This window comes from Saccopteryx leptura, chromosome 3 (assembly GCF_036850995.1).
Source record: "Saccopteryx leptura isolate mSacLep1 chromosome 3, mSacLep1_pri_phased_curated, whole genome shotgun sequence".
Lineage (NCBI taxonomy): Eukaryota > Metazoa > Chordata > Mammalia > Chiroptera > Emballonuridae > Saccopteryx > Saccopteryx leptura.
Window position 1 is genome coordinate 127,186,390 of NC_089505.1, and position 20,764 is coordinate 127,207,153.

Consider the following 20,764-nt stretch of genomic DNA (forward strand, 5'->3'; position numbering starts at 1 on the left):
AGGACTAAGCCTTTCCCACCCTTTTTAATTTGGGGTGGTGCAATTCCATCATGCCTCAGATAAGTGACTTTATATTAGATACTTCCCTATTTTGTATATTGGATTAAAGGTTTTGATTTCTACACTATAAAGTGGGGCAGACCAGGAGCTTGCTCTCTCGGTGGTTCCTGAGATTAGCATAAGAGGAGAGAGCAGAGAGGAGAGCAGAGAAAGGCCACATGAAGGAGAGGAGAAGCAGCCAAGATGGCGGAGTGTTGAAGGAGAAGCCAGTTTGTGCAGAGTTTGTATACAGAGAAGGAAGGAGATAGAGAACAGAGGAGAATAAGGCTGGTGAGGTAGACACCTTTGATTCTAGGAAACTCGGATAAGTCAGTAGCTTTGTGAGCACTTAATGAGTGGGTTTTGGAGCCCAGTGTGTGTTTTTACTTGTTGCTGGTGCAAGCTAGGCTTAAAGATGATGGCCCACCAGTTTGTGGCTCTGTTGTTTCATTACCCTCTGTCCAAAGCCAATGAGAACCTGCATGGGCCAGGCTGCTGTGATGGTGGCCTTGGCTACTGGCTTCACAGCCACCAATTACTGCCTACAGCCTCAGTTCACATCTAGGATTGTGGGTGGGACGCTGAACAATCATGATCTCTATTTCTCAGGTGAGGAAATAGAGGTTTAACATTTTGCCCGCGATCTCTCAGGGACAGAGCTCGGATCACACTTTATCAGATTCCAAAAGCTATTTTCGGCTTTTCTTCTCCTTCAGCTCCAGTTTCTATCTTTTTCCAAACAAGGAGAAGCGAGGGCTTTCGGAGTTTCCTTTCCCGCCGCCTGAAGGACGGAACCGGCGCCAGGAGAACCGGAAAGGGACAGGCCTCCCAGCCGGGCAGTGAGTGGGCTGGATCCTCAGAGCCCTGCGGGCGGTGGGCGGGGCGGCTGCGGCGGAGCCTCCCATGGGCGGGGCCGGAAGTGGCTCTCGGGGCGGGGCGGCGGGGCCTGGAGTCCCCACGCAGCGTCCCGGTCCTGAGGCCGGGAGGGCCGCTAGTCTCTGAACTACAAAACTCGGCGTACTCTACCTTCTGCTGCCGCAGCCTCCCGGACGATGGCGGCCCGCCTACTGCTGCGCGCCTGGCCCCGGGGCCCTGCCGTGGGCTCGGGAGCCCCGCGTCGGCCCCTGAGCGCAGACTCCGGGCCGGGCCAGTACCTGCAGCGCAGCGTCGTGCCCACTATGCACTACCAGGACAGCCTGCCCAGGTGAGCCCGGCCTCCCGGTCCCAGCCGCCCACTATCCACCCAGGATCGGCCCCAGCCTCACTTCAGTCACTCACGACTCTTCTGCTGAACCCGCTGCTGCTACATCCCCCAATCTGGAAATCCTGTGACTTTCAGAATCTCTTGGCACAGGAACCTCACAACGCGCAAATTTTGTTCTAGGATGGCCCATTGCTCTTTCAAATTCTCCATCTTGAACCCTTCTCAAACTCTCTGTCCAGTAACCCATCTTCCAACCAGATATCCTCAGAGTGCCTCATATATTTTCTTGAAAAATACCAACCTGAATATCTCCAAAACCATTCTAACGCTTCCACTTTCAGGTATTCCCTGGAGTACTTTCATGACAGTCCCATATTTCTGCCCAGAATCTAGATGGGCCAATTCCTGAGACACAATAGTTATCCTCCCTCAACTTCTCCCAGCACCCCATCTTCTTCATCACTGTTACCCAGAACCCTCAGCCCACCCCCATGCCAACAATACTCTGCTCATTTAGCACCTCCATCAGTCCCCTAAGCACATTCAAGCGTTCATCTTACTTTCCCCCAAGTCCTCAGCATTCTAAGACCAGTCTTCACCTGAAAACCTTTTACCACTATTAAACCTTCCTCAACACTCCCCCTAGAATATCCTCCTTAACAACCACAGTACCCCCTGCAACCTCAGCCCACCCTTACAGACATCTAGGCACCACCCTCAATACATATCCCAGACAGACTTTTTTTTTAATGCTTATTTTATTGATTAGAGAGAGAGAGAGACAGTAACATTCATTTGTTTCTGTATGTGTCGTGACCAGGGATTGAACTGTCAACTGCGCTTCTGGATGATGCTCTAACCAACTGAGCTCTCCAGCCACTCCCAAACTCTTATTCAGATTAGATCCAGAGCCCACCCAAATCCTGTCTATTCTCACCATAGGCCACCATCCACATACACCTTCTAAAACATTTCCCCTGGAGTCTCCTTCCCCTATGAAAGCAGTTCCAATAAATCTTTCTTGCCCCCTTTCCTTCACCCGGTATTTTCTTTAATGCAGTTTCCAGTTTCCCCAGCCTCCTAACTCCCAACTTTCATCAGAGCTGCCAGATCTCCAATATTAAAAATTTACCCAAATTCCTTCACCCTCGAAAATCAGACTTCACCTTCTTTACTCACCAGTTAAGTTCCTGGTGAAACATTCCAAATTTGTCTTAAAGATTCTTCTCTCTTTCTCTCCAAACTGCCATCAGGAATCTCCCAGTCCAGTGGCTGGAGGCCAGCACTCCCCACGCCATGAATAGAACAAAGATTATATCACAGGCATCACTCCCAACTACTAGGTTGCTATGTTTCTTCACATCCAGGAACCCCTGAACTCATTGTCATTACTCCTTTTCCCCGTGCTCTCACTAAAACCACTCAAGGTGATTCTTGTGAAATGACAGAGTAAAGACATCAAAACAAATTAAAAAGGCCCTGGCTGTTTGGCTCGTGGTAAAGCTTCGGCCTGGCGTGCAGGAGTCCCGGGTTCAATTCCCGGCCAGGGCACACAGGAGAAGCGCCCATCTGCTTCTCTACCCTTCCCCTCTCCTTCCTCTCTGTCTCTCTCTTCCCCTCCCGCAGCCGAGGCTCCATTGGAGCAAAGATGGCCCGGGCGCTGAGGATGGCTCTGTGGCCTCTGCCTCAGGCGCTAGAGTGGCTCTGGATGCAACAGAGCAGCGCCCCAGAGGGGCAGAGCATCGCCCCCTGGTGGGCATGCCGGGTGGATCCCGGTCGGGCGCATGTGGGAGTCTGACTGCCTCCCTGTTTCCAGCTTTGGGGGGGGAAAAAAAAATTAAAAAGAATATTCAGCCCCAAGCTCATCGTTTAAATTTGGCAGGAGGTAAAGGACAAGCCTGCCTCCTCCTTGATTGCCTGTGTGTGAGCTTGAGCCTGTATGTGGGGGAAAGGTGAAGAATGACAGAAACTGTCTGTATTTGCCAAGCCCAGCTGCACATAGCCCTTGACTTTCGTGCACGATTGGGCTCCACCTAGGTTTAAGATCAGAGGGATTTTCTCCATATTAGAATTGGAAAGCTGGGAAGAATATTCACTATGATTTCCTCCAACCCACAGTACAAAAATCTGTGGGAATTTGAACCTGCAGACAGTAGCACTTAGTCATCACACATGTGTAACTTCAGACAGGGATTCCCCCCAAGGCCTTCATTACTTCAGCTGTAAAGTGGAGTTTAGATAAATTGAGATTCCTTTTATTTCTGAGCTTCTAGACTGGTAAAATGTGTTATCTTTGACACTGATTTTGTTGCTTCACTTGGTGGAGAGCCCTGGCTTTCAAGTCTGGTAGAACTTGGCTTCAGAGTCTGGATCTTACACTGTATAACCTCAGGCAGTTCAGTTAACTTCTTTGAGCCACAGCTCTTACAGGTAAGGTAGGAATGGAACACACACTTTATCGGGCTATTGTGGCAATAGAGTGAGATTAGATGCCTATAATAGGGAACTATTCTGATTAGTTGGTAAGGTTGATCCCGTTGTGTTAGTTGCTCTAACGATCTCCCTCCCTCCTCTTACTTCTTTTATCACTGCTGCCTATTGACCAAGTGGCATTGGACTTATTTTTTTCTAGGAATCTTTGTGCTATCATTTACTTGCTTTTTAGATTTCTTTTTTTGGCTATTTTTTTTTAGTGTGGTGAAATACACATAATACTCAATTTACCACTTTTAGGTGTACAATTCAGTTAGGTGTTATCATTTAAGGGCTATGTTTATATATACTGAACAGTTAATTTCACAATACAAAACTATTAAGTTCTGAGGGGGCAAAGGGTGGATCAGCCTGACCTACTCATTCACATAATTAACCTGATGAAAATTGATATGGATTTGGAGACCAAAGTCATGGTGAGGAGCTTACCATGTAGTAGGGGAGATTTGACGATAAACAGGTAGTTCGGGTGTAATGTATAAGTAGAAAAGCATCATTTTAAGATGGTTAAGGTCATGAGACAGGAATCAGACAGATCTGATTTTTAGTCCAGCTCCACCTGCATGATTGTGAACAAGTCCTCTATCCATAAATTGGGATTGATAATATTATCTTTGTTTTAGGATTGTTTGAATTAAATACTCTGATATAAAGCACTTACTACAAAGTCTGGTACATAGAAAGTACTCAGTAGATAAAAATTCTTTCTGCAAGAATACAGTTAGCCCTGGCCGGGTAGCACAGTTGGTTAGAGTGTCGTGCTGATACACAAAGGTTGTGGGTTTGATCCCTAGTCAGAGCACGTATGGGAATCAACCAATGGCTTCATTAGTGGTGGTGCAGTGGATAGAGTGTCAACCTGGGATGCTGAGGTCCCAGGTTCAAAGCCCCAAAGTCACCAGCTTGAGCACGGGCTCAACAGCTTGAGCGTGGGGTTGCTGGCTTGGCGTGGGATCATCAACATAATCCCAAAGTTCCGGATTGATTGAGCAAGGGGTTATTGACTCAGCTTGAGCTTCCTGGTCAAGGCACATATGAAAAGCAATTAATGAGCAACTTAAGTGATGCAACTATGAGTTGTTGCTTCTCATCTCTTGCCTTTCTGCTCTCTCTCTCTCTCTCTCTCTCTCATAAATAAATAAATACATAAATAAATAAATCAACCAATGTCCTGACTGGTGGTGGCACAGTGGATAGAGCATTAACCTGAAATGCTAAGGTTGCCAGTTGGAAGCATGAGGTTGCCAACTCAACACTGGGGCCACCCACACTATTCCAAGGTCTCCAGCTTGAGCCTGTGGTTGTCTTGACCCCTAGGTTGCTGGTTCAATTTCCAGTCAAGGCACATAGAAGAAGCAGTCAATGTACAACTAAGGGAAACATTGAGTTGATGTTACTCGCTCTCTCCCTTCTCACTCTCTCCCTTTCTCACTCTCTTTCCTTTCTCTTCTCTTCTCCCTCTCCCTCTCTTACTCTCTGTCTCTCTCTAAAAAAAACAATGAATGCATAAATAAGTGGAACAACAAATCAGTGTTTCTCTCTACTCTCCCTTTCTCTAAAATCAAATTTTTTAAAAGCACAGCTAAAAATTCTTTTGTATTTTTACACAATATAGTTACTGTGATCAAGTCATCGTAGATGTTAAGACAGTCTATCTGAAGGGCACCCCTTTGGGGCCTAGAACATTACTGTTACTACATGTTATCCCTCACACCTTGGTAACTCTGGCCTCACCTTTGAATTCTAGAGAACTTGTTCATCATATTTGTAACAAAAGTTACCATATAAAGCAGTAATTTTCAACCTTTTTCATTTCATGCACACATAAACTAATTAGTAAAATTCTGTGGCACACCAAAAAAAAAAAAAAATATATATATATATGTATATATACATATACTTTGCCGATCTGACAGAAAAAAGTAGGTATAGTTTTGATTCATTCACACCTGACAGCTATTGTGTTGGTTTTCACACACTTTTTTATTTGACAGTGTAAGGGAAAAGAGGTCAGTGTCCCTGACTAAATAGTCAGGTATTGCATGTTTTAAAAATATTTGCAGCCTGACCAGGCAGTGGTATAGTGGATAGAGCATCGGACTGGGACACTGAGCACCCAGGTTCAAAACCCCGAAGTCATTGGCTTGAGCGCAGGCTCATCTGGTTTGCATAAGGCTCACCAGCTTGAGCCCAAGGTTGCTGGCTTGAGCAAGGGGTCACTGGCTCTGCTGGACCCCCCTGGTCAAGGCACATATGAGAAAGCAGTCAATGAACAACTAAGGTGCCATTACGAAGAATTGATGCTTCTCATCTCTCTCCCTTCCTGTCTGTCTGTCCCTTTCTGTCCCTCTCTCTGTCTCTGTCACACAAAAAAATAAAAATAAATAAAAAATTCTTGCGGCACACCAGTTGTTAATGGCTGATAAAAAGTAATTAGTCAGACGAGAGCAGAGGACCCAGTTTTGCGAAAATGTGCACTTTTAGGGCAAGAGGACATAAAAGTGACTCAGATGTTGAAACCAGCAGGGTGGGAGGAGAGAATTTCTAACTCATCTTCTACCTCGTCTTCTACATCCTTTAAGGATATCACAACCTATAGTCAGATGGGGGAAAGGGACATAAATACACAAATACCACTAAGTGTGATACAGAGGAATTTAGGGTCCTAGGATGGGTAGTGGGTTAAAGGAAGGAGTAATCAACTAATTCATTTGACATACATTTATTAAGTACCTATTCAGTGCTGGCCTGTGTGTCAGTGGAGGTCAGAGAAGAGGTTTCGGAAGAAGACTCCTAATGAGTGAATTCCCCTCCACTCATTAGCACAACCATGAGAGCCAACTGTGAAGTTCTTTCTCGCTCCGTCTTCAGTGGCATGTTAGTAGCTTGAAACTGGCCTGGTGGGAGTTTTACAGTAATTGTTAAATGCTACAACTTATGGCTTCACCCCTGTCAGCAGAGAGCTGGTTTACTAAACCCACTACCCTTGGAGTGAATAACAGATGAGGATGCGGAGAAGGTGGTACAGTTGGTTTTGAGAGGAAAGAAACCTGTTTAATGTTGTTTGTCAGGTGGTGGGGGTAGGGAGGATGCTAGCCCATTCTAGAATTTGCAGAGTGGCTTTCTTTGGAGAGAAATTTGAAAACAGTGGTATTTTCAGAATACAGTTGTCTCTTGGCATCCAGAGAAGATTAGTACCAGGACTCCCCACAAATACCAAAATCCACAGATGTGCAAGTCCTTTATGTAAAATGGCATAGTATTTGTGCATAACCTATACACATCCTCCTGTATACTTTAAATGATCTCTAGATTACTTATAATACCTAATACAATGTAAGTGATATGTAAATATTTGTTATACTGGATGGTTTAGGGAATAAGACAAGAAAAAAATGTCTGTACATGTTCAGTACAGATGTGCAACCATTGTAGGGCTAACTACATAGTACATGTCAGCAACAACGTGACATTTTTCCCCCAAATATTTTCACTCTGCAATTGGTTGAATCCACAGATGTGCAACCCGCAGATACAGAAGGCTGACTGTAGTCAGATTTTAAGAGAGGTAAGGAGGTAGGCAAAGTACCAGAGAAGTTATAGAGCATAACTTTCAGAACAGAATGGCGATTCTAAGGTATGGTGGAAGTGGCTAGTGAAGAATAATAGTTACATGAGGCCAAACTGGATGTTGTTGAGCAGATGAAGGGAAATAGTAGTGGATAAGCTTTGTGCATGAGGTATAAGGTGTTGAAATAGGGAAGCAGGAAACTAGGAGGGAAATGGAAGGAGATAGAATGAGCTATGTATAGATATGGATAGTTATCTGGAGGTCTATAAATATACATTCAACGTTTTTAATGCTTACTATATGTCAGATACCTTTCTAAGTTTATATATATATGGTATATAAAAATACATATTTTTATATATACAGGTATAAATAAAATTTCTTTTAATTCTCATAATAGTCTGGTGAACTATTGTTTAAAAAATGGAGAAAGGGGGACCAGAGAGAAGAAATTTTCCTAGGATCACTTGGATAGTGACAGAATCTAGGATGTAAACCCAGATCTGTGAAATTCCGAAGGCTGTGAACTTTACCTCTGTGTATACTAGTATACTAGATACGTTAGTGATTAACTTGTGCTAGGTGGGGCTGGAACTTGACAGATAGGATTTCATATCTCTCTGTGGGGCAGTTTTCTCCAACTCATAGATCAGAAAGGGAGTCTGAGGAACATCAAGTAATTTGCTGCCTCTAACCATATAATTAGAAATTAAATGGCAGAGCTGGGACTTAAGCCCAGGTCTGATTCTAAATGTCATTCTTCCTACTGTGTCAGTAGTCCTTATACCTTTAGACTTCAGAGATCATTAAAGTTATGGGGGGAAATAGTTATCAACATTCTTTCTTACTTTGTATGTGTGTGACAGAGAAAGGGACAGATAGACAGGAAAGGAGAGAGATGAGAAGCATCAGTTCTTTGTTGCAGCATCTTAGTGGTTCATTGATTGCTTTCTCAATGTGCCTTGACAGCAGAGCGAGTGACCCCTTGCTCAAACCAGTGACCTTGTGCTTCAAGCCAGCAACCTTTCGGCTCAAGCCAGCGACTGTGAGGTCATGTCTATGATCCCATGCTCAAGCCAGTGACCCTGCACCCAAGCTGATGAGTCCGTGTTGTCCGTGTTCAAGCCGGTGACCTTGAGGTTTTGAACCTGGCTCCTCTGTGTCCCAGTCTGATGCTCTATCTGCTGTTTCACCGCCTGGTTAGGCAACACTATTTCTTAATGACTCACTCCCCCCCCCCCCCACCTCCGTCATTAAAAAAAAAAAAAGACAATCTCGGCCTTAAGGACAGACTTCTAAACTAAGCAAATTTAGCTTTGTGAAAAGCTCACTGTTCTGTTCCTGGGTTTAGGGTTTTTGTTTTTTTTCATTTCACTGTGAACCGGTAACTTCTTAACTATGGACATCGTCTGCCAAGTATTAGATAATCTGGTGATGTGTACTGTATTGCTATTTGGCATTTACATTGAAGATATTTTATATAAGGCAAAAATATAGACCTGGTAAGTTTGGCATACTCATGTTATCGTTAATATTTTTTATAGAAAACAGATGGTTTTTGTATCCATGAAAAAAATTTTTATACAGTTATGAATGGTTACTCAGTGCAGCCCAAGTTTATAATGGCTATAAATAATTCAGATTTACATTTTACATCATTTTTTGGATAAACATACTTTAAAAATAAACTGAAAAACTACAGTATATCTTACAGTAAGGTTTAAATTATATTTTATGGATAGTTTTCCAATTTTCCTAAATGGCTGCCATATTTAGATAATTTGAATGCATCAGTGTTCATTTGAGTTAGCAGAGGTAACTTAACTAATTCTGATTAAGTTTTGGTACTAGGGGATAGATCTTTCAGTAAAATCATTGACATGAAAGCACACCTCGCCATACTGTCCATGTGTTTTAGTTTCAGTATGGACCAGTAACTTCATCACAACAGTTGTCATTGGGGAGCTACTGGTAGAGCATGGTGAATAAGTAGCACATAGGAAGATCTGGTTCTTCCTCAGGACTCCTGGTGGCTGGGCCTGGCTTGATGGCCGACCCCATATTTGGCTGGCCCTTGGACAGATTTGTGTTTCACTTCTGTATGAATCTCTGTTGTCCAGTCCACAGAAATTTTTTTTTTTTTTTTTGTATTTTTCTGAAGCTGGAAACGGGGAGAGACAATCAGACAGACTCCCGCATGCGCCCGACCGGGATCCACCCGACACGCCCACCAGGGGCGATGCTCTGCCCACCAGGGGGCGATGCTCTGCCCCTCCGGGACGTCGCTCTGCCCCTCCGGGACGTCGCTCTGCCGCGACCAGAGCCACTCTAGCGCCTGGGGCAGAGGCCAAGGAGCCATCCCCAGCGCCCGGGCCATCTTTGCTCTAATGGAGCCTTGGCTGCGGGAGGGGAAGAGAGAGACAGAGAGGAAGGAGGGGGGGGGGGTGGAGAAGCAAATGGGCGCTTCTCCTATGTGCCCTGGCCGGGAATCGAACCCAGGTCCCCCGCACGCCAGGCCGACGCTCTACCGCTGAGCCAACCGGCCAGGGCCCAGTCCACAGAAAATTTTAAAATAGAACTTATTTTTTCATCTCAGGGGAGGAAAATGCAGTTTTTCAAAAGAGTAGAATTCAAATCAGTGCCAATATAGGGCTAGCACAGGTATTATAATTGTGATCAGGAATCAAGAAGACTTTGGGCAGCTTCCACTTTATCATTTTGAATCTATTATATATTTACTAATTTAGCTTATAAAATTCATAATTTAAAAATTATTTTAATTAAAAATAATTTACTATTAATATTTATATTAGTAAATCCAATGATTTGTCTGTGGCTTCCCATTGTTGGTATTTTTGGGAAGGAAATTATCCAGTAATTAGTTTATTAGTTTGTGTTGGGAAGCTAATTAACCTGTTTCATATATTGTTACTCTTATATTGACTTTGCTTTCTCCTCAGGCTACCGGTTCCCAAACTAGAAGACACTATTAGGAGATACCTCAGTGCACAGAAGCCTCTCTTGGATGATGGGCAGTTCAGGTAAAATGCTGAGAACCCTGAATGACCAGGGTTGGGTGGGTCAAGAGAAGCTGACAAGTAATGGTAGACTGAGCTTCAAGAAGTTTCTGTGATTTGATTGGGTCTCTAGGAACTTGGGACTTAGTCTGTACATTTACAGATTCAGGAACTAAGATTTTTTACTCAAAAGGGCTGATCAGATCTCTCTAACCAGACTCAGCAGGTGATCGTTTTTAAGCCAGAATGCCAGATTTGTACTGTATCTTGGCAGGCGTACCTGGGAGGCCAGCTGGTACTGGTCGTTTGCAGAAGACTTGTGCTCCTAGTGTGGGGGATTCATTGAGGAGAGTGTATCGCAGACCAGAGTGTGCTTGGTGTGCACGTCTACTGGGGTGGCTTGTGTGCCCCCAAATTTGTGCTCTTTTTGGAACCTCAATATGTGACCTTATTTAGAAGTAAGGTCGTTACAGATGTAATTAGTGAAAATGAGATCATATTGGTCCTTAATCCAATGTGATTGGTATCCTTATAAGAAGAAGAGACACAGAAATAGCCATTATATTGGAGTGCCTCAGTAAGCCAAGGAATGTCGAGCATAGCTGTTAACACCAAAAGCTAAGAGGAAAGGATAGAATAGATTCTCCCCTGGAGTCTTCAGAGAGAATATGGTCCTGTCAATACCCTGATTTTGTACTTCTAGCCTCCTGTTGTTTTAAGCTACCCAGTTTGTGATACTTTGTTATGGTAGTTCTAGGGAACTGATACAGCATGGAATTGGAAAATATTATAATACTGGATATTGTCAAAAGTGGATTGCATTAAATTCATACATCCTCGTGTAGTACTCTTTTTCTATGATGGGAATTTTTTGTGCAGGTAACTGGGATTGTCATTAAAATCACAGAATCCTTCACTGGACAGTGATAGAAAAACATTGATGAACTATTCATAGTCCTCTACTTTTAAATATTTCTTTTTTTTTTTTTTTTGTATTTTTCTGAAGCTGGAAACGGGGAGAGACAGTCAGACAAACTCCCGCATGCACCCGACCGGGATCCACCCGGCACGCCCACCAGGGGCGACACTCTGTCCACCAGGGGGCGATGCTCTGCCCCTCTGGGGCGTCGCTCTGCCGCGACCAGAGCCACTCTAGCGCCTGGGGCAGAGGCCAAGGAGCTGTCCCCAGCGCCCGGGCCATCTTTGCTCCAATGGAGCCTTGGCTGCGGGAGGGGAAGAGAGAGACAGAGAGGAAGGAGGGGGGGGGGGTGGAGAAGCAAATGGGCGCTTCTCCTGTGTGCCCTGGCCAGGAATCGAACCTGGGTCCCCCCCACGCTCTACCGCTGAGCCAACCGGCCAGGGCCTAAATATTTCTTAATAGTCACTTGTTGCTTCTCTCTCTTCTTTTTTTTTTTTTAAGTGAAAGAGAGAGAGACGGGGAGAGGGATGAGAAGCATCAACTTGTTGCAGCACCTTGGTTGTTCATTGATTGCTTTCTCATATGTGTCTTGACTGTGGGGCTACAGCCAAGCCAGTGACCCCTTGCTCAAACCAGTGAACATGGTCTCAACCCAGCTACCATGAGGTCATGTCTGTGATCCCACACTCAGGCCAGTGACCACGTGCTCAAGCTGGTGAGCCCAGGGTTTCAAACCTCGGTCCTGAGCATCTCAGGTCGACGCTCTATCCACTATACCGCCCCCTGGTCAGGCACTTGTTGCTTCTCTTGATGTGGTAGTAATTTAATAGCTGTTTCAAACTATCTTAAATCCTTAGCTTTGTAAATATTTTTTAATCTTATAAGGTGGTATATTATCTCTATTTTACACATGAAGAAACTGAAACTCAGATCAAGTAACTTGTTTAAGGTCATACAGTTTGAAAGTTACAGAGCTCCTTTTGAACCCAAAGCTTATGCCCTTTTCTCCATGCCAGTCTGCCTGCCTCCTAGATTATAGATAGTTTTATGAGATAGTTATTGATCTTCCCAATCATTTACAAAAGATATCCTAGATTTATTCACTAGATTTATTCTTGTTCTTCTGATCAGAGGTATATACTTTCTGATCTTAGTCCTAGGTTCTAGGGATGTACTATTGGGGACTCAAAGCTCTATGTATGAATTTTTGTCCATGAATCTAAAAATCACGTATTTTCTGCCATTATTTGACTCTGTCTTTTCTTGAGCATTTCAGGAAAACAGAAGAATTTTGCAAGAGTTTTGAAAATGGTATTGGAAAAGAACTGCACACGCAACTGGTTGCTCAGGACAAGCAGAATAAACATACGAGCTACATTTCAGGTAGGTAGGCTGGTTCTGGGTATAATGTTTCCCAGAGCCCTCCATAATTAAAAGTAAGGCAGCTCTCTCCTGTTTTCATCTCAAAAATATTTTTGGTGGGACAGCATTGAAGGAATGTGTCACCCGCTCTTCCTGAGATAAACATTAAGTTTGAGTGAGTTCCTCCTCCACTAATTTGTTGACTGGAGCTCATGCTCAAGAGCAGTGGCTTTCTTCCTTTATGGGATCAGGACAGAACCTAACCATTGTTTCTGTCTGAAAAGGATGCACGATTTTAGATCCTTCACAGTCTGGCCTAACTGCACTCTTCAGCCTTTTCTCTCACCATTCTCTCTGACACACTTCATGCTTCAACAAAACTGAACAGCTCATCCAATCAATCTGTTCATCTCTTACTTCTGTGCCTTTTTTCCATGTTGTTTCCACTGCCATTTTTTACCTGGAAAATTCTTCCTTTAAGACTCAGGTTATTGTGCATCTGAAAACCTTTATAATTTTGTTAACCACTGTCACCCCAATAAATTCAATAAAAAGTAAAAAAAAAAAGGCCCTGGCCAGTTGGCTCAGTGGTAGAGCGTCGGCCTGGCATTCAGGGGTCCCGGGTTCGATTCCCGGCCAGGGCACACAGGAGAAGCGCCCATCTGCTTCTCCACCCCTCCCCCTCTCCTTCCTCTCTGTCTCTCTCTTCCCCTCCCGCAGCGAGGCTCCATTGGAGCAAAGATGGCCCGGGCGCTGGGGGTGGCTCCTTGGCCTCTGCCTCAGGCGCTAGAGTGGCTCTGGTCGCAACAGAGCGATGCCCCGGAGGGGCAGAGCGTCGCCCCCTGGTGGGCGTGTCGGGTGGATCCCGGTCGGGCGCATGCGGGAGTCTGTCTGACTGTCTCTCCCCGTTTCCAGCTTCAGAAAAAATGCAAAAAATAAAAATAAAAAAAAAATAAAAAAAAAAAGGACTCAGGTAGGGTGATTGCCAGAGGTGGGGTTTGGGGGTTGATGAAATGGGTGAAGGGGGTCAAAAGGTACAAACTCCAGTTATAAAATAAGTTAAGTCAGGGGGATGTAAGGTGCAATAGTATCATAAGAAAAAGAAATTTTGTAACTATGTGGTGATGATGTTCACTAGACTTATTGTGGTGATAATTTCACAATATCCCAAACAAATATGGAAGTATTACATTGTACACCTGAAACTAGTATAATATTTTATTCCAATTATATGCTCTAAGGGGAAAAAAAAAGAAAAAAGATCCAGGTAGGATTTTTTTGTATAAAAGCTTTCGGTCCTTCCCCCTCTCCATTCAGAGTTGGTTGCTTCTACCTCTGTTTCCACAGCACTTCATTTAATTTATCTTTTTTATAAAGCTATACATGCACATAGTTTAAAATCAAATAGTTATATCAGGTTTGTCAGGAAAAACAGCAATTTCCTGACTTCTAATTTCTCACTTCTCACTTTCTGCTACTATCTGATTCTTTTGATCTATATCTTGTTCTCAAATTATGTACTTACATTACTGCATTTTAACTTTTTTTAGGCATTATGTATTGACCCCTCACTGTAGAAGATGAGAATTTAGCAGTCTCTGACATCTCCACCACATATATAAGTGTACTTGCCCATTTCCTATCCCCTCTTTCTCACAGTATAGTTGTTCGTAATTTTGGTTAGCTTAGTGTTTAGCATTTACACTATTAAGAGCATGTAAATGCAATTCTCAACTGAGTCATGTAGCACATTGGGGTGGTTTTTTTCCCCTTACAAACTTTTGGTATTCTGTGAGGTTATTTTATACTTTTTTATGTTTAACTTTTTATGTCCTTAATAGTTTATCTGGGAATTTTTTTTAAGTATTCATCTTTTTTTGTAGTTTGTCTCTAGGTTGCTTTTTTCTTGTTTATTTTGCCCTTTTTTTCAGCTGCTTCATAATCCTCTGTTGTTGTAGAAATGAATGAGATACTAAAGAGCTGTTGGAAACTGTGGGTGTGGGTGTGGCTTGCCAGTCACAGCTTCACTGTAATGTGATCTGGCTAAACCATTTCCTTGGTGTCCCTAATGTTAGTCTTTGTGGGGTAGGCTACTAGAGAAGGCTCTTCCAGAAGACTGCCAGAAGGTGTAGGTGTTTTCCTGGTCACTAGTTTTGTAGAAGTGGGATAAGGAAGAAAGCTTGAGATCTCAACTAAGATTCATGCCCCACATTTTATTCTTTCCGGAGAATAAAACAAGTCTTCTATTGGAGTGGGGAGGGTATCTGTGTGTGTGTGTGTGTGTGTGTGGGGGGGGGTGTAGGAATGTGAGTCTAATTAAATAGCTTTTCAATCAGATATGTCTAAGCTGCCAATTCCTGAGCCCTCTGGGGTTCATATTATTTCTTGGCTTTCTCTGCTGTCAGTTTAGGGTTGGCTTTCTTGAGTCTGCTGTAGTCATTACCAGTTGCCTAAATGCTTTTCAACTACTAATATTTGCTCTTTACTCTTCTTTCATTCTCTTCGCCTTATTGGTTTATGTCTCTTTAAATTATGTTACTTAAGGGATCAGAAGCATACATTCATATTTTTTTCCATCAAATATATTTCACACACTCCCTCCCCCCCGAATTTGTCTTTTCTCTTACAGTTTTAGTATATTACATTATGTTCTAATTCTGTTTGTCTCCATAGTTCAACCAAATCAAAGTCTATGTCCTATTCCTTTCTGTATTTCTGGACAGGGGCCTGATTCTCAGCACTGATTCTGAAGGAATGAAATGAAATAAATGGACAAATGACTAATAGATAAATTTGTGTTCATTAATCCTGTTCCCATTGCTTTACATGTGAAAATTATTTCCTTCAATGCAGAATGGTCCTTGTTAGTAGAGTTCATCCATGCTTGCTAATCTTGTAGGAACTTCCCTTTGAAGACACATTTTCTGATAAAATACTACTTTTGGCATTTTTACAATGAAAACATCCACTGGAATGCAGAAAGCTAGTTTGAATGGTCCACATACACTCATAGTTATTTCTCATTGCTTTTTGAGCATTTCCTAAAAGAAGGAGCACACAAATGTACTTACACAGAATGATGGTGAAGACTTTCCCCCATGTTAGGGAGATAGTCAAGTATGAATGTTGTCCCTGAAGGGAGCCAAAGCAAGGGAAACCTAAGGAGATGGGATGAGAATGAACAGCTATTCTGTTCCAGCATGAATGTAAGTGAGGTGTTACTGTATTTTATTCCTTTAATTATAAAGAAAGGAAGCAGAATGAGGAAGAAAAGGCAGTAAATATCAATGGTTACCCACCAAACTGGCTCCAATCAAAAAGACAAACAATAACAGATGTTGCCGAGGATGTGGGGCAGCTGGAACGCTTGCACACTGCTGGTGGTAATGGCATCCACTTTGGAAGATATCCTAACAGTTCCTCAAAAGGTTAAAATAATAGACTCACCACATGACCTAGCATTTCCACTCCTAGCTATGTACCCAAGAGAACTGAGAATATACATCCACACAAAACTTGTACATACCAGCATTATTCATAATAACCAAAAAAGTGGAAACAACCCAAATGTCCATCAACTGATGAATGAATAAGCAAAAACTGCTCTATATCTATATAATGGAACGTTATTCAGCAATAGAAAGAAATGAAGAACTGATACATGCTACAGCATGAATGAACCTCAGAAACATTGTTGTGAGTGACAGAAGTCAGATGTAAAAGACCATTTAGTGTACAATCCTAATCATATAGCATGAATTCTTACAGAGCAAAAAAATAAGCAGGAAATTTTTACCTCTGGAGGTTGATGTCATTTCTTTTGCATATGCTTGATTTTTTTCTTAAATTTTATTTTTATATTGTTCTTTTTTTATTTTTATATTTTAGGCCCCTGGTTTGATATGTACTTAACTGCTCGAGACTCCGTTGTCCTGAACTTTAATCCATTTATAGCATTCAGCCCTGACCCACAGTCTGAGTATAATGACCAGCTCACCCGGGCAACCAACATGACAGTTTCTGCCATCCGGTTTCTGAAGACATTCCGGGCTAACCTTTTAGAGCCAGAAGTATTCCACTTGAACCCTGCCAAAAGTGACACTGATACCTTCAAGAGACTTATACGCTTTGTGCCTTCCTCCCTGTCTTGGTATGGTGCCTACTTGGTCAATGCATATCCACTGGATATGTCCCAGTATTTTCGGCTTTTCAATTCAACTCGTTTACCCAGACCCAATCAGGATGAACTCTTCACTGATGACAAGGCCAGACATCTCCTGGTCCTAAGGAAAGGACATTTCTATGTGTTTGATGTCCTGGATCGAGATGGAAACATTGTGAGCGCCTCTGAAATCCAGGCTCATCTGAAGTACATTCTCTCAGACAGTAGCCCTGCCCCTGAGTTTCCACTGGCATATCTGACCAGTGAGAACCGCGATGTCTGGGCAGAGCTCAGGCAGAAGCTGGTGAGCAGCGGCAATGAGGAGAGCCTGAGAAAAGTAGACTCTGCTGTGTTCTGTCTCTGCCTGGATGACTTCCCCATTAAAGACCTTGGGCACTTGTCCCACAGCATGCTGCATGGTGATGGCACAAACCGCTGGTTTGATAAATCCTTTAACCTCATTATAGCCAAGGATGGCACTGCCGCTGTCCACTTTGAGCATGCTTGGGGTGATGGTGTTGCCATACTCAGGTTTATCAATGACGTGTTTAAAGACAGCACTCAGGCCCCTGCCATCACTCCGCGGAGCCAGCCAGCCAGCACTGACTCTTCTGTTGCTGTACAGAAACTCAACTTCAAGCTGAATGATGCCATAAAGACTGGCATTAGTGCTGCTAAGGGAAAGTTTGATGCCACCATGAAAACCCTCACCATTGACTTCATCCAGTTTCAGAGAGGAGGCAAAGAATTCTTGAAGACGCAGAAGATGAGCCCTGACGCAGTGGCCCAGCTGGCCTTCCAGATGGCCTTTCTGCGGCAGTACGGGCAGACAGTGGCCACCTACGAGTCCTGCAGCACTGCAGCCTTCAAGCACGGCCGCACCGAGACCATCCGCCCTGCCTCCATCTTCACAAAGAGGTGCTCTGAGGCCTTTGTCAGGGAGCCCTCTAAGCACAGTGTTGGAGAACTTCAGCAGATGATGGTCGAGTGCTCCAAATACCATGGCCAGCTGACCAAAGAAGCAGCAATGGGTGAGACAGGGTGGGAGCATGCCCTTGGGTCTTGTTTCCCTCAGTGCTGGGGTAGGCCTCAGTAATATTCTGCCCCACATCTGATTTCTACCCCTTTACTAAGGTTAATTCATCTGCCAGCTCCCACATGATTATATTTTTTCTATCCGAATAGTCTGAACAGCCAAACAAACCGCTAGGGATCAGAATGTTTTCTCTTCCTAGGCAGTGATTGGGAAATGCATCTGACTTTATCCTCATTGAAGGTCACTTTCAACTGTTACATGATCTCTATTATTTATTGGTCATTAGACTCAGTTTTGACAATTTAGGATTTCTAAGCCCACAACCCCTCTTAACCTCACCTCAGGTATAGCATGCAGGATCCCTATAAATAGGTCATCTCAGAAGAAACTCTTTCCAAATCTAAGTGTCATACTTCTTTGCCTCTTAGTGGCAAAACTCAAGACCTAGAGCCCTGGCCGGTTGGCTCAGTGGTAGAGCGTTGGCCTGGCGTGCAGGAGTCCCAGGTTTGATTCCCGGCCAGGGCACACAGGAGAAGCGCCCATCTGCTTCTCCACCCCTCCCCCTCTCCTTCCTCTCTGTCTCTCTCTTCCCCTCCCACAGCCAAGGCTCCATTGGAGCAAAAGTTGGCCCGGGTGCTGAAGATGGCTCCATGGCCTCTGCCTCAGGCACTAGAGTAGCTCTGGTTGCAACGGAGTGATGCCCCAGATGGGCAGAGCATCACCCCCTGGTGGGCATGCTGGGTGTATCCTGGTCGGGCACATGCAGGAGTCTGTCTGACTGCCTCCCCGTTTCTAACTTCAGAAAAATACCAAAAAAAAAAAGACCTAGAAAGGGCCTGCAGGATTACATAGTCCAGTTCTTTCATGCAGCCAGCAGTCCTGGAACTAAAAGGGACCTCCAAGGCATTCTGGTGTTATCTTGACTTATTTTATAGGTAGGCAGCTGAGGCCACTGGCCCAGGTACACAGCAAATGAATGGTCAAGATGAAAAGAACCTTTCCATTTTGTTCCACTGACTCCTCTTTTACACTTGACTTGGACTTTGGGTTTTATCTTAGTTTTTGAATCCAGAACTCTTCATGTACATTTTTTGACTATTTGACTAAATTGATTTAGATTCAGACTTTTTAAAACCATGCTTTTATTTTAGGATCATTTTTAACTCAGCTGTTGACAGCTTTTTCTTGAAAAATATTCTAGAAGGGCCTGACCTGTGGTGGCACAGTGGATAAAGCATCAACCTGGAACACTGAGGTCGCCAGTTTGAAACCCTGGGTTTGCCTGGTCAAGGCACATATGGGAGTTGATGCTTCTTGCTCCTACCCCCTTTCTCTCTAAATAAAATCTAAAAAAAAAAAAGTCCATCAAAAAAATATTCTAGAAGGTACTACTCCAGAGGTTAGTGAGCTAGAGTTGTAAGGCAGAGATAGACATACTTTTCTTCCACTCTCCAGGATGCTGTGAAGGGGACTCCTACATGGGTGGGAGGTTTTACTAAGGTTGCTTTTGGCTCTGAGATTCTGAGACTAGTTTTTTGTTTTGTCTCTTGACAGGCCAGGGCTTTGACCGACACTTATTTGCTCTACGGTACCTAGCAACAGCCAAAGGGATTGTCCTGCCTGAGCTGTACCTGGACCCTGCATATGGGCAAATAAACCACAACGTCCTGTCCACAAGCACGCTTACCAGCCCAGCAGTGAACATCGGTGGCTTTGCCCCTGTGGTCCCTGATGGCTTTGGCATTGCCTATCGTGTTCATGACAACTGGATAGGCTGCAATGTCTCCTCCTACCCAGGCCGCAACGTCCGGGAGTTTCTCCAATGTGTGCAGAAGGCCTTAGAAGACATGTTTGATGTCATGGAAGGCAAATCCATCAAAACTTAGCTTCTGGGCAGGTTAAATGCCTCCATCGCTTCACTTACATGAAAATTGAGGCCTATGTAGCCAATAGGTGCTATTCTGTGACTAATGGAACTAATCATGAGGTACCTGAGCAGCTAGTGCTATAAAGCTGGAATTTTTAAGCTGGAGTTTTAAAGCTAACCATATAATTTCCAAGTAGAATCAGATCACATTAAAGATAATGTGAGATTCCAATGTTAAGGATATTTGATCAGGAGGTAGGATTTGGAAAAATAACTCAGGTATATTTATTGTTGAAGCAGAAATAAAATTTGATTATTGGTTGGATATGGCTCCTCTTGAGTTTTTTTTTTACCTAATTTCCTAATCTCTAGAAACAACTTTCCAACAGTAAATTCAGGTTAAGTTCCTGCTGGCTCCTGGCTCGTCTGGTGATGGTGGAAAATGCTGATTCATTCTCCTTATAAAGGTGCCTTTCTTCTAGGACAGCCTCTCTATAAATCCTCTTTATTTTTCTAAGTGAATTGCTGATGCTTGATTCTTATAGTCAAGTTACTGCCATGAACTTAGGGATTTCTATTTTACTCTTCTTCTAGCCAAATCAAGATTTATAATTGGTATGTATTTATTTTAACCAGTTGAACCTTGTGTGCTAATTATGTCCTAATGTAGAAGTGATCGCTTTGTACATTTTGCACTTGAAATTCTGAGTGACATGGACACAGAATTTTAACAATTTACTGTTAGAATGCTGCTGTAACACGAAAGGATTTTCTGTTATTTTTCGTAAAGGAAAGGTTTTGTTTGCATTTCATCTACATTCCCAGTGGCTTGCCCTTCAAGTTAACTGGACAGTTGGGATTTGAATTCTGGTATGAGCCAGTCACCAAGCATTTTCAGTGCATCATCTCATTTAATCTTCCTTGCAGCTGCCTGACCTGTGGTGGCTCAGTGGATAAAGCACTGACTGACATGACATGACCTTGCAGTTCATGTGAACATGTCTGCATGTCTTCTTAGTTGACTCCACCCATCCTTCACTCAGTAATTTTTAAATGAATAACAGGTACCAGGTCCTCTCTATTCTGTGGCTTTA

The 20,764-nt window shown here is 43.5% G+C and overlaps 1 protein-coding gene across 1 annotated transcript; it reads left to right on the forward strand.

Moving 5' to 3' along the window:
• Nucleotides 1-979: 979 nt before the first annotated feature.
• CPT2 (carnitine palmitoyltransferase 2) lies at nt 980-19,995 on the forward strand. Its single transcript, XM_066376336.1, has 5 exons — nt 980-1,243; nt 10,268-10,348; nt 12,520-12,626; nt 16,494-17,798; nt 19,358-19,995. The coding sequence occupies exons 1-5, from the start codon at nt 1,092-1,094 to the stop codon at nt 19,687-19,689; spliced, it is 1,977 nt and encodes a 658-aa protein (XP_066232433.1). The 5' UTR covers nt 980-1,091; the 3' UTR covers nt 19,690-19,995.
• The last annotated feature ends 769 nt before the right edge of the window (nt 19,996-20,764 follow it).